The following is a 12697-nucleotide window of genomic DNA, read 5'->3' as shown; positions in this document are numbered from 1 at the left end:
TTCCTACTCTGTAACCTTGGCTAAAAAACTCTCCAGTTTAATTAAGAAGTCCAACAAATGGCTTTTGAGCTAGGTCCCGTGGTTGATGATTGTGGTAGCTAGTGATCAACACATTGTGGAAGATTCAGTTGATGGGCAACTGGATAGTAGCCTAGAGCAGATTGATTTTTGTAATACGAGCGTTACTGTATAAGAAAGAGTGTTTTGAGTAGGTGAGATGATGAACATCATTCATTGGTTCCTTTGTACAATTATTTTGTTATTCTTCTCCTTTATTAGTCAAAATTATGGTTTGGTTGCTGAGATGTCTCGTACTACAACAGATGGATTATAACTCGTGGAGAACGGTGTAGACTGGACCTTTCTATATCTTGATCAAGCCATTCATCACATCCAAATATTAGAACGTGATTTCGAACATACGATCTAATTGATTTTGCATATCAACCGTGTGATCTTTAAACTCCAAGAGGTTGGTCTGGCAGTCAATGCCTAAGAGCTTCCTTCTAAGGTTCAACATCGATCTCTGAGGTGCTATCAATTCTATTGGAACCGGTCCATATAGAGCTTTAATTGGGGCCCGCTAGTAGACGGTGCGATTGGCCCCCAAGTAGTTGAGGTGCGCTTAAGTTGTACCCGAACACCTTAAGTTATCAAAAACCGTGTGATCGTTGATGACTGAGATTGATAATAAAAAGACCAATCATCAATGATCTTGATCCAATGCCACACCTGCAAGTGCCAAGGTGCACCACACTATCTCGCTCTTGGTCTGTTACTCATCAACATCCATTCAAACATAGTGCCTACCACATTTGTAATCTGACTAATCATTAATTCTTTATACGAAATTGATCATGACAAGTTAAGATAACACTCATACTATTGGAGATGCGTGTAAATTGACGAGGACACGTGAGTTATCAAAACAAGAGAATACTCATACGAGAATATTGTTCGACAATCTATATATATTCAACCAACATAACAAAGTATACTGATCTATATATATTCATTTGAATTGCCCGAACGATCAAACTTAGGAAAAATTTGTAAACTCATCTTGGAGAAATGACAAAACACATTGATAAGCAAGAGGACTCTTAACATTCACAACTAATTTCAGATTGTACATTACTGGAGTAAAAATAAGGCATACCATGGCCAAAACATTACCATCTCTCACTGCCAACAGTCACTGTAATGTTAAGACTCAAGTGTGTTGTCATTACACTTGCCGTTGAAACCCAAGCTCTCCGACCCAGAAAAACTTAGCTCTACCCTTTAGCAAAAACAGGAATAGGTCCAGAATTCCATATTACATAAAGAATAACCCCACAACTTTCAAAGACTAAACCATCTCATCAATGTTTCCAATTGAGCTAACTACAGTCAAATTTTTTGGACAAAGGAAAAAAAATGCCAGCTGAGGCAATCATGAAAGAGGACACATTTACTGAAACTTGGTGCTGAAGAAACCAGTAGAACGGGAATGTGGAATTGCACTGCATATTGTTGCTGCACACCTGTTATATAATGAGGCAGGACAGAGCTGAAATGCTTGAGCGGCTGCAACTCATGTTGAATTTCTATGATAAGGCATGGTAACCAACAGAAAAACAAGTTCCTCCCTAAACAAAAATTACAGTCAATAATCATCACATCTAATGTGAATGCACCAGTATCCACAAAATACAGGGGGAAATCAACCATTGTAAATAAACAACATTCTTCTATTGGTCAAGCAATGACGACACTTCAACAAGCAATCATAATTCCTATACTAAATTTGTATTTTCCCTTTTTTCCGATTGGTTTTCTTTTTTCGTTGATTCCGAGAAAGATAACCAATTCTTCCGTCTCCATTGTTTGTTCTTTTTTTTACGGCCAATCCCTTTAACCGGTAAACAACATGTGTAATTCACAAAAGAGATTCAAAACTTCTCCACCAATCAAAATATATAGCAGATGATTGTTCGCGATATCCAAATTAGTAACATGTACAAACAAATGGAGATGGATGGTGTATTTATGAATTTTGGTTAAGAAACGGTTATTTCAAATAACTCAAGGGCTTCATAGTATAGTCTCATTCCAAGTACAAAGCTCTTTTCATGGGCGAACCTAAACTCAAGAGCAATTGTTTTTGAAGATATACTCCTCAACTTCATCTTCATAACAGGGCAATTGATAACCAGGCAAAAGTCGTTTTAAACGCGAATGAGTATGCCCACGCAAACTAGATATATTGCACATGCAGTAGCACATCAGACATATCCCTTTAAGATACTCCTTTAAAGAACACGTACATGCAGCCATGTCCCTAGAAGGAGGAAAACCCTCTCTCCCATTTGACTAGGATACGTAATCGACAATCACAGTCAGCGAGAAAAATGAATGAAACATTACTGGAGTCAAAACCACAGACAAATACATTGTTTCTATAATCCCATTGCCTTCCCCCATAAGATAATCCTTTTTCAGGTCAACAAAAATGATCACATCCAAATCCCTAAACTTAATGCCAGTTTTTTTTTTTTGATAATCAACTTAATGCCTGCTAGTGCCTGCCTTATTTGGTATTTAGCTTATTGGCGCTAGCCATTGACACTGTTACTAAATTGTGGTAACTTTATAGTCCCTGTTTGATGACCAGTCTAGAAGGTGGCCCTGTTATAAACGGCTGCATGTTTTGAAGGCTGTGCAGTAATAGTCTAGGACCGTGAATCCCCCAAAATGGGGGACTGGCAAACTCAGGAGGGGGTGTCTTTCATACTCCAGTCCGGAGTATTACCTCCCAATTGATACATTGTCACATTCATCCCCTCACTCCTCAACCAAAACAGACATGGTTAAGACAGTCCTACACAATCCCTACCTCTAACCAAACTACCAACTTCACTGCTAATTCCTCCTCACTACCAATCCCAATTCGAATCCCTTCCTCGCTACCAATTCCAATTCGAATCCCTTCCTTACTACCAATCCACTTCAATCTATAACACATCAAGCGAGGCAAGTGCTCCCGATTTTTGTTAGCCCATTTCGCAGGCTAACATACTAAAACTAATGGCGGTACTTAACCGAGTTTAGACTATCCTTCAACCGTATTTGAAAAAATGAACATACCAATATTCAGAATCTCTTCGTGGACAGTAGCTCAAGACAATAGGGGAACTTCACAGCAATCTCTGTTACTGGTTCCTTGCTAGGAACTCCCTGGCTGGCCTTTGCCAACATTTGCCCCAAAGCAATAGATACCGGAAATGCGACAGCATTTCCGACCTGTATGTACCTGCCATATTCATGAAGACAACCAATATGAGAGACCAACAAGGAAAAACTACAACAAACAAGGAAAAGAGTTACAATTGCTAAATAAATAGGTTCCTATTCAATACCATCTTCAATTTTTTGCCTCATCCGTGACCTTTTCATTCCCTTGCAATTTCTTAATCAATTCAAGCAATAACTACAAAAAGAAGGAAGGGATGCAAATGATACCTTTCTTTGATGCCCCCACATAATTTATACCAGTCCGGGAATCCTTGTAACCGGGCGTTTTCACGAACGGATAACACCCGGTCTTGCCCTGGATGAAGGATACACTATCCAAAGAATTTGTATATTTAACCAAGTTAACATTTTCGTCAAAATTTCGAAAGACTTTTTGAAAGATAGGATGTGAAGGGCTAAAACCTGGTTGTGAGGTTCTGCTCTTGTCACTACGGTATGCACGAATTCATCCCACCACAAGCGACCAAATGGCCTGCATTATTTAGCAGGTATGTTACAAAACATGAAAACCAAGGAACATAATATCTCAGAATATGTGAACACAAATACACATACTTAGTTGATGTCCCACGGACAAATGACAAAGCATAATCTGGCACCTGTTTTCATTCATTCAATATTAGTCTTACAAGAATTATAAGAAATGTAAAGAATGAATAAAGAGATTTTTGCAGTGAAAAATGCAAAGCAATACCAGAGGTTTTCCAGAACTGACTATCGGTCTTTCAATTGATGGGTCTAATTCTGCCTTGTTGTTAGGGCCCACCCGAACACCAGGCAAGTCCCTATAGTTAGCTCCCTGTGAAAACACATCAAGAACAATAAACACAAATTTTACATAACCATAGTAATTTTTAGGAGGCTTCTGAATTAGCAAAACAAAGGATGAAAGAGCTAACCTTTCTTTTTGGTATATGGCAAACTCTTTCATAGTCGTCTTTATTCAGTAGATAAGGTATATGATCATACAACATATCTTTTTGCAATGCACTATTTTTACCATTCAAAGACAGAAATACTGCATGTCACAAAATGAACCTATATCAGAGACTCCAATTTTAGAGGATATTATAACCCCTCAAGTGCAGCAAGATCATACGAAAACAAGTGTAGAAACGGGTGTATACGTAGACACCCTGTAAGATGTGATTGATAGTACCCCCTTGCTTGTCTAAATGAATTTCATGCATATGGCATGGGTAATTTCACCATTTTCAACTTGGTAGCATAGATGATCATGAATGCACAAGTAGTAACATTTAATTGATGTTGGCGGTAGTTCTAAAGCTTCACCAATCTTGGCTTTATAAAGATAGATAAAAGGATCATGCATTTTATTTGTCGTAAGTATAGATGATTTCTATCTAGGTTGAGTTTATTTGTCGTAAGTATAAAAGGATCACTGCATCTCTTGATGATAAGTGTATTAAGTGGTCCTTCTTTAGGTGGAGTCCGAGATAAGACAAAAGGTGGCCATGAATGGATGTAAAATGTAATTGCTTGAGAACTGCAGATACTGTTACCAAATCTATCAACAATCGACTAAAAGAGCAATTAATAGAATGCGGCAGATTTAAGGTCTTAATCTGTGATTTTTATTTTATACTCCTGTGACGAGGTTTGGTTTCATGTATGTCAATACCTTCAAGACATGGACATGTGAGCTTTGAAAGAACATACACTCACAATATAAAGAGAAGAGAGAGAGAGAGAGAGAGAGAGAGAACAAATAGTTGAGAAGACTGAGCATGAAAAGAGGTTTCAAACAAAGCTCACAACAGCATGAGAAAAGAATGTTGATCCAACGCTAACACAATTTCCAAATTGTGAGTTCAATTTTTTGCTACCATTTTCATGCATACATTCGTAGTCACTAATACATTCTATTCACTTTCTTGCTTTCTTGGACCAAAGAGTGCCACACTGCCACTAATACCAATATGCAACACTCCACTCCATATAGTTTGGAATCAGTTATATGGTCATAATTCATTCAGCCTTCCATTTATTCTTATTACAATAATAGCAAATGACCTGGGAAAGAAAGGAAGAGAGATACAAGGAGACAAGACGTATTATGGTAAGTCTAGTTAATCGACGTATTTTGTGTCCAATATTGACAACTTTTCATTCAGTATCCTTGCTATCTTGAAAAAGCATTAGGGAAAAGAAACTAAACTCACCAGGCCTTCTAGTTCTGATGTACTCCTGGAATTCAGTTCTAGGAGCAGAGTCATAAGGCCTTTCATCTCGTTTTTCAAAATTTGTGACCTAAACAAGACAATAATAGGTGATTGCCAGGAGAAATCGTACAAATCCAAATTTATCACAATATAAAACCGCAACTTAACCATAACAAATAACTCACTTACCTCCGGCAATTCAGATAGTGCATCACTAAGTAGAATGCTCTTTTCCAAGTTATGTGACTCATCTTTTTCAAACCCGAGGAGAATTTCCTGCAATTTGAGGCCAGAAATATTAAATGACAACTCTACACTACTCCTATAAACATTACATAAAGGAAAACCATTCATACTTTGTATTCGACCGTAACCACCCCCTTTCCAACAAATTCATGTGTGGGCAAAGGATATTGAGGCAACACCTGAAACATGGAGTGGAAAAATATCTTCTTAGCAACATATATCTCATGAGCAATAGCATTTTCATAGTAAAAAGGGACTCACCTCTGTCCTACGTGCTCCCCAAAGGAAGACTCGCATCCGACACTGGGGGACTCCATAAGAACCTGCTGCAAGTATGCCCACTCGAGATTGGTAGTCCATGGAAACTAACCGAGCAACCGCATAACACCCCAATACTCCTCTGGCCAACTTAAATATATCGACAACATTCTCCATCAACACAAACCTCGGCTTCAAAAATTCAACAATATCCATAAAGACTTCAAGTTGATGGTTTTTCGGATCGCTCAATGGATCAGTTACATTTCTGAACCGATTAAAGCCACTCATCCCTTGACAAGGAGGGCCTCCGCATATGAAGTCAACTTTACCCTAAGAAACGTTGAGCACAAATTAAGATCAATCACAACAAACTTCTATCAGAAAAGGAATAAAAGAAAAGAGATGGCATTAAAGGTAGAAGGGTACGTCAAAAACAACAAGTGCCCAGGCAATACAAGTAAATCTCCCTTGATTACAGAGATTGCCAAGCGTAATTGAGTCATGTATAAAGACGATAAATACTAGCTATAGAAAACAAAAGTAAAGCATTTGGATAACAAATACGTACTGGGAGAGGCAAAACCTTCGATTTAAACCCACTTGTCACGAAATCTTTTATTTTGTCCTCGCAATTACTGATAAGAAAATTAAAAATAATAAATGGAAACGTATAGTTCATAGATATAAGAAATAATGGCAAGCTAAAATAGTAAGAAAGCAACAAAATAGTAACCGTAGATACCTTAAACCATCAATTGGCTCCCATGTGTCATCACCAGGTCCATAGCCCTTCCAACGAACCTATAAAGTATTGATGGGAACAAAATGAAAACGACCATGAAGAAGAACGGGAATAAAAGAACATGCTACACCAGTCCTATGAGCGTATTTCATATGCATAGTTTAAAGTTGCCCAATTAGTTTTTTAAACTATTGCTACAATATAAATACCATAGAGAACCTTTATATCCACCAACACAAAGTTACTTCCAGTGTACAAAATAAACAAATAGCTTTCCAAAGTACATATAAAGACAGCTACAACAGTGAAAGGAAAGAGATAACAAGCATTCGGCATGACAAAGCTCAAATACTGTGATATTAAGAGGACTGAAACTGTGCCCCTATGAAACTCTTGATGTATTTTTTTACAAATTGAGTAAAATAAGTACTATAGCCAACACCCAAAAATGCTTAGTGTACATCTAAACAGGAGATTAACGTACAACCATAAGACTGCTATTCTGTTTGCACACAAAATATGTACAAAGCCCTTGCAAAATATGAATGTAAGACCGAGTAGTCCCCCCCATAGCAAAGGGGTACATAATTCCAGACAATGCAATGAATCCAGTAATAAAAGCTTGTTTCTCATAATGACCAGCCATTTATTTATGTGCGAATGTTGGTGATGTGTTCAGAAGAGTGTTCGACACCAGTATGAAGCTTCTGGCAAAGTATTGATTGTGTCACCACGCCTCTACGAAAAAGGTCTATCTAATCCAAACTCTCTCAAGATTAGAAAAGATTTCGGTAAAATCAGAATTAATAAAACCTCAATATCCTAAGTGTATCATAAAATGTTGAAATGGCATAAGGCTTTGTCCACCGAGTTTAGACACGTGTCTATGGCTGATAAACTAGTTGTTGCTTAGAAGTATGATATATTGATAATACACAATGGTGAAATTTAAAGCTTAAACTAAGTTCATATATCATGGTTTAGAAAAGACAATTTCTTCTTTCTAATAAAAATCTAATATGAAAATCAAGCAAGTAAGGCAGCAAAATCTGTGAAAGCAAACAATCACAAAGGTTGAGATTCAAAGGTCATTCCACAATTCTTGTTGATAAAAATACCTCAAAATATAATCCAGTCTTCTTGATTTCATTCGGGTCACCATAACAAATAGAGAGCAACTTTTCTACTTCATATTCTCCCGGAGAAACTGAAGATTCATCATCATTATCTTTATCTTCATCACAGCCCAAGCTATTTTCTTCAAATTCTGAATCTTCTATATCAGAATCCAATAATCGAAATTCTTTGCACAGTTTTTCCCACTCCCTCAGCAAAGATAAGAAATCATCGGCTTTTTCATTCCTCACCTAAAATCATTTTGGACCACTTGTATGATTGACGTAGAAAAGAAAGCAACAATACAGAAATCAAAGAATATGGACCAATATGCTACCTCAGTTTCCGGATGGTTCAACTTAAGACTTTTGCAAGCATCGGAATTTAAGTCAACAGCCCACCTCTAATAAGCCCAAGTACAATAAAACACATTTAGTCTGCAAGTTTGAATGAAAGAGTAAAGACTACAAAAACAATATATTTGATCATTTTATGACATACAGTGACTAATTTAACATCAGAAATGGCAGCCCCAAGAGAAAGTCCAGTTGACATTGCTCCGCATCCGGAGTATAAATCAAGCAAAGTCATTTCCGACTTCTCATCTACATCAGCATCCTCTAGTGCACTATTTGAACAAGCATCGCTTATCGAGGATGCATCACTATCTGCCTTTGAGCTCTCAGGTGCTACAAATGCAAACAAAATAAGTTAGAACGCTTTATCTAATACAAGATTACCGATCACAAAGCTGATACAAAATCAGTTAATATGGATAAATGCCTATCACTTTTTTCAGATAGTTATCTCCCAAAACAAAAACACAAGAACCAGGTTATATTCAATGACATACTCCGACCTGTTGGAGAAACATACTAACCATTGGTTGCATTCAAAGTGGTGAATGAGAAGTGTGGCACTAAATATGCCATGTCACAATAGAAATCCGAAGATGAGATTAGTTTATGTTTTTCAGCCAAATCCACCTGTCGCACGGAAAAGCTAGTGATGAACATTGGAATAAATAGGAACAACATTACAAAAGAAGTAGATACTTGTAGGTGTGCATAAAGATCATACATTGGCTGGAAGTTGAACAATTTTTATTTTTGAAACAATAGAGCCCAATGGATTATCGTCTCTAATGCCTGAGTAAAACACCCGTTTTTTGTCGATGAGCTTGGATTGTTCCTTAATTACCTAGAAACAACCAAATATATGATGAGTAATGAATGACACATTTTTCAGCATCAGCAATACCAAAATTAGTGAGTGAACAACAAATTATCTCACTGTATCTGCAGCTCTATAGAACCACTGCGCTGAAAAATACAACTCCCCATTGATGGTTTCAAAGAGCTCCACAATTTTGGCAATATAATCAGGTTTTCCTTCTTCGGCCTAGTAAAACCACCCAAACAAAAGAATAAGAAGTTTGCATTTAATAACTATTGTAAAATCACATAGTTATTTCCTATGAAACCACGGCCCATTATAATAGACAGAACAAAGCATAATACACAAAAGTATACAGAATAATGATAGCCTATTGAAGTTTTAAACTGGATAAGGTTCCATCAATGTCCTTGCAGCATGCCAACCTCTATTTTACAATTCATCAAACTTTAAAGACTATGCTAAACTTAATATAGCTGGAGAATTAAAGACCTTTAACATGTGGAAAATAACCCTGCTTGGTATGTACTAACTACTAACAAATCATCCCAAGACTAGACCACAAAAAAATATTTTCCATTGACACAAGGAAGATTCTATGGTATCACCCTCCTTGTTTGAGGATACCTTATCAAGGTTGACTTTCACAATAAGAAAGTATTACTTTAACCATATGAAGGCGTTACAAAAATATCCTAAATGGCTTAACAAAAAGGGAAATGATACGGTGTCCACCCGCAGTTTGGGGACACCGTAACTTTTGGCATAACTGACCATCAAAAGCATAACAAAAACCAGTGATGTGCATAACCAAAACCTTACAGAGGCATAACCCTCAAAATCCCCAGAGGTCAGTTATGCCAAAAGTTACGGTGTCCCCAAAATGACCGGGGACACCGTAGCATCATCCAAAAACTAACAAAAATCATAAAATAACACCACAAAAGGGCATAATATTTTCAACATATATTTATTGTGCCTTCCATCATAACATTCACCACAAAATAATAATTCAATCACCATGAAAAGCATAACATTTTATGGTTTGGTCAAATAATAAAGGGTACTACAGAAGTTCCCTTAAGAATAAGAAAGGATTAGCAAAGCAAAAACAACATGCTATGAAAACTCCTATCCAAAAATGATATCTAAGTTTTGCTACAAAGTGACTGGCAATTGCAACATTTACTTTACAATCCATTAGCTAGCTATAAACCAAAATATAAGCAAGATACATGATATCTTCTAACCAGTTACTAATTGCATAAAGAAGGAAACAATAAGTGATAGTTGTACTTAAACTTGCAACAGTTGTAACATGCACCTTTACACTATCACCAACATACCAATGTGTATCGTGTTAAAACTTGCCAACTTGGCCATTACTTTGATGTCAGAATAAAAAATAAAAACCTTATGGTGACATAATCATGACAACAGATTCATACAACAAAATACACACTACCACCACACGTCTAGATATCATGAGAGATGTTTTATGACTAAGTATGCATATCCCAGTAATAGTTAGTAGAATGTCCAAAAAGTTACACAAGCACTTAGAAAATTTTCAAAGAAATTAAAAAACAATCACTTAGCTCACCTTTACGTGCGCATAATCATAAAGGTTGAACATACATCCATCAACAACAGCTTGAGTATAGTGAGACTTTGCTTGTAAAACTTGATTTACGCTTGAATCAGCACTACAATCAGATTAGGAAACCACATAGACAGTCACATCTTTTCCTTTAACATGCCCGAGGTTTTAAATATCAGTCTTTGGGTATTGTATCGGTGGTGGTTACGTAACGGTTCTCGAGCCATCTCCCCGCTGCATCTCAGTATATCGATGAGATGGAAAATCTTGTGCATATTGGCCGATTCCCTTTACGCATCGGTCCATTACTCATTCTTTGGGGTAAAAAAACGATTTTTAAAAATTCATGGTTGCGACAATCGATTCCCGTTACTTTTTTTCCTATACCACCGATACCTTGACACTGGGACCGTAGGATTATTTAAAACCTGGATTACATGTCAAATCCTTAGGTTATGTACATTGTACAAATCATTTAACATAAAAAAAGAATAACTACCCATATCGAGTGGGCCATCTGACCCTTGATTCGTCGGCCGGCACTGGTTTTCCGGCGAACCTGTCGTCGGGTTCCTGCGGCGACGGGGGCGGGGCCAACTTCGCCTTCTTTGGTGAAGACGGGTTTGGGGTAAAGGTTTCCTTCGCTCGCTTCGATCTTCCCATTCTCGCACACAGAGAGATGCGCGGGGAAGATGAAGAGATGACAGAGAGAGAGAGAAAGAGAGGCCTCGGAGTGTTCAGCTACTTGCTTTTACTGCTGAAAGTTTTGAATAAATTCGACTTTTGACAGAAGCGGGAAATGGTGAGTGTAAACTAGGGTATAGGGCGGGCTTCCAAGGCCCAATAAGAATCATATATGAAAAAACAGGGTGGGCTTGGGCTTCTGAGGAAGTCCAGTAAAATTTTAAAATAACTAGGGAAATTGACAGATAAGGACGTGTTTTGATAATTAATACCCGCTAAAGACATTTTCAATATTAACAAATATTCTTAATTTGTCCTTGATGGGTATTAATTATCAAAACAAGTCATGGGCCGTCATTTTCCCAAATAACTACAAGTCAACTTAGGAACATCAATATTGGATTTAAATGGGCCTGGGTCTATTTCTCAAAAGGGAAAATTACGGCCCAGGATGTGTTTTGATAATTAATACCCACTAAAGACATGCTAAGAACAATTGTTAATGCTGAAAATGTCCTTGGTAGGTATTAATTATCAAAACATGTCCTTAGCCGTCATTTTCCCTTCTCAAAACCTCTGTTTTGAACTTTTTTTTCGACATAAAATAGGGTAGGCTACTAGGCCAGGACCAATCCAGCCCAAGGCCCAACTTCAGACTCAAAAATGAAAAATCTATCATTGCTGCCATACGATCCTACTTGCGGCTACGAGGTCTTTTTTTTGCGGGCCATGACTCATGAGGTGGAGTAATACTTCGCACTCACAAGGTAATAAGCTTGCAACTCGTCGCAAAGACGGATCGACACCAATTCCAACTAAGTTGGCATCCATAATTACTGACAATCATATACCGGTAAGACTCAAACAGACCAAACAAGTTGGCAAGAAACCAACCGTAGTTTTCAAAATACATAATTTATTTTGCTGTGAATATTTGACCACAGTGCCCATAAAATCCTAGGTCCGCCCCTGGTCCATACAATCCTACTTGCGGCTACGAGGTCTTTTTTTTGCGGCCATGAGGTAGAGTAATACTTTTGCGGCCACAATGTAATAAGCTTGTGGCCAATCCCAAAGACAAATCTCGTTTCTTTCAAGAAACGTCACCGTATCAAGTAATAGCCCACAATTTGACTGATAAAAAACGACACCGGACAGTCCTTTGTTTTTTTTGGGAAACTGCCGATCTGTTTGATATGAGAAATCTACAAAGTGAAAGTTGCTATGCATCCGCATCAAAACCTCTTTAAATTTTGAACAAAATTACACTTTAAAAACTCACTTTATTACTTTAGTTACTCATTTTTAAAATGTCTACTGCATCAAGACTTTTTACTCTCACTCTCTACTCAATTAAATATTCATCATTTTGTATTTCCTTTATTTATTTCC

General features: G+C 37.3%; 1 protein-coding gene across 4 annotated transcripts; it reads right to left on the bottom strand.

Annotated features, from left to right (window-relative positions):
- Positions 1–1084: 1084 nt before the first annotated feature.
- On the bottom strand, positions 1085–11377 carry LOC131300258 (DNA (cytosine-5)-methyltransferase CMT3-like). Of its 4 annotated transcripts, none has more exons than XM_058325988.1 (21): positions 11121–11377; positions 10625–10727; positions 9139–9246; positions 8926–9045; positions 8726–8831; positions 8347–8534; positions 8183–8248; positions 7848–8096; positions 6730–6788; positions 6556–6622; positions 5988–6317; positions 5837–5905; positions 5670–5756; positions 5481–5568; positions 4197–4315; positions 3992–4096; positions 3853–3896; positions 3700–3769; positions 3505–3608; positions 3130–3295; positions 1085–1631 (listed from the first exon to the last, which is right to left on the bottom strand). In XM_058325988.1, the coding sequence occupies exons 1-20, from the start codon at positions 11282–11284 to the stop codon at positions 3136–3138; spliced, it is 2406 nt and encodes an 801-aa protein (XP_058181971.1). In that variant the 5' UTR covers positions 11285–11377; the 3' UTR covers positions 1085–1631; positions 3130–3135. The 4 variants fall into 4 exon arrangements, with proteins under 4 accessions (XP_058181971.1, XP_058181973.1, XP_058181972.1 ...); XM_058325990.1 differs by having other exon boundaries at positions 1085–1589; XM_058325989.1 differs by having other exon boundaries at positions 1085–1526.
- Between the last annotated feature and the right edge of the window lie 1320 nt (positions 11378–12697).

This window comes from Rhododendron vialii, chromosome 9a (assembly GCF_030253575.1).
Source record: "Rhododendron vialii isolate Sample 1 chromosome 9a, ASM3025357v1".
NCBI classification, from domain to species: domain Eukaryota; kingdom Viridiplantae; phylum Streptophyta; class Magnoliopsida; order Ericales; family Ericaceae; genus Rhododendron; species Rhododendron vialii.
Note: the sequence above shows the minus strand (reverse complement) of the source record. Positions and strands in the feature narration are given on the sequence as shown.

Coding starts and splice junctions, on each gene's coding strand:
- LOC131300258 (XM_058325988.1), bottom strand. CDS start 11,284: ATGGGAAGATCGAAGCGAGCGAAGGAAACCTTTACCCCAAACCCGTCT. Junction 5,569..5,669: donor CACTATCTGAATTGCCGGAG/GTAAGTGAGTTA, acceptor TGTCTTGTTTAG/GTCACAAATTTTGAAAAACG. Junction 4,097..4,196: donor GCCATATACCAAAAAGAAAG/GTTAGCTCTTTC, acceptor GTGTTTTCACAG/GGAGCTAACTATAGGGACTT.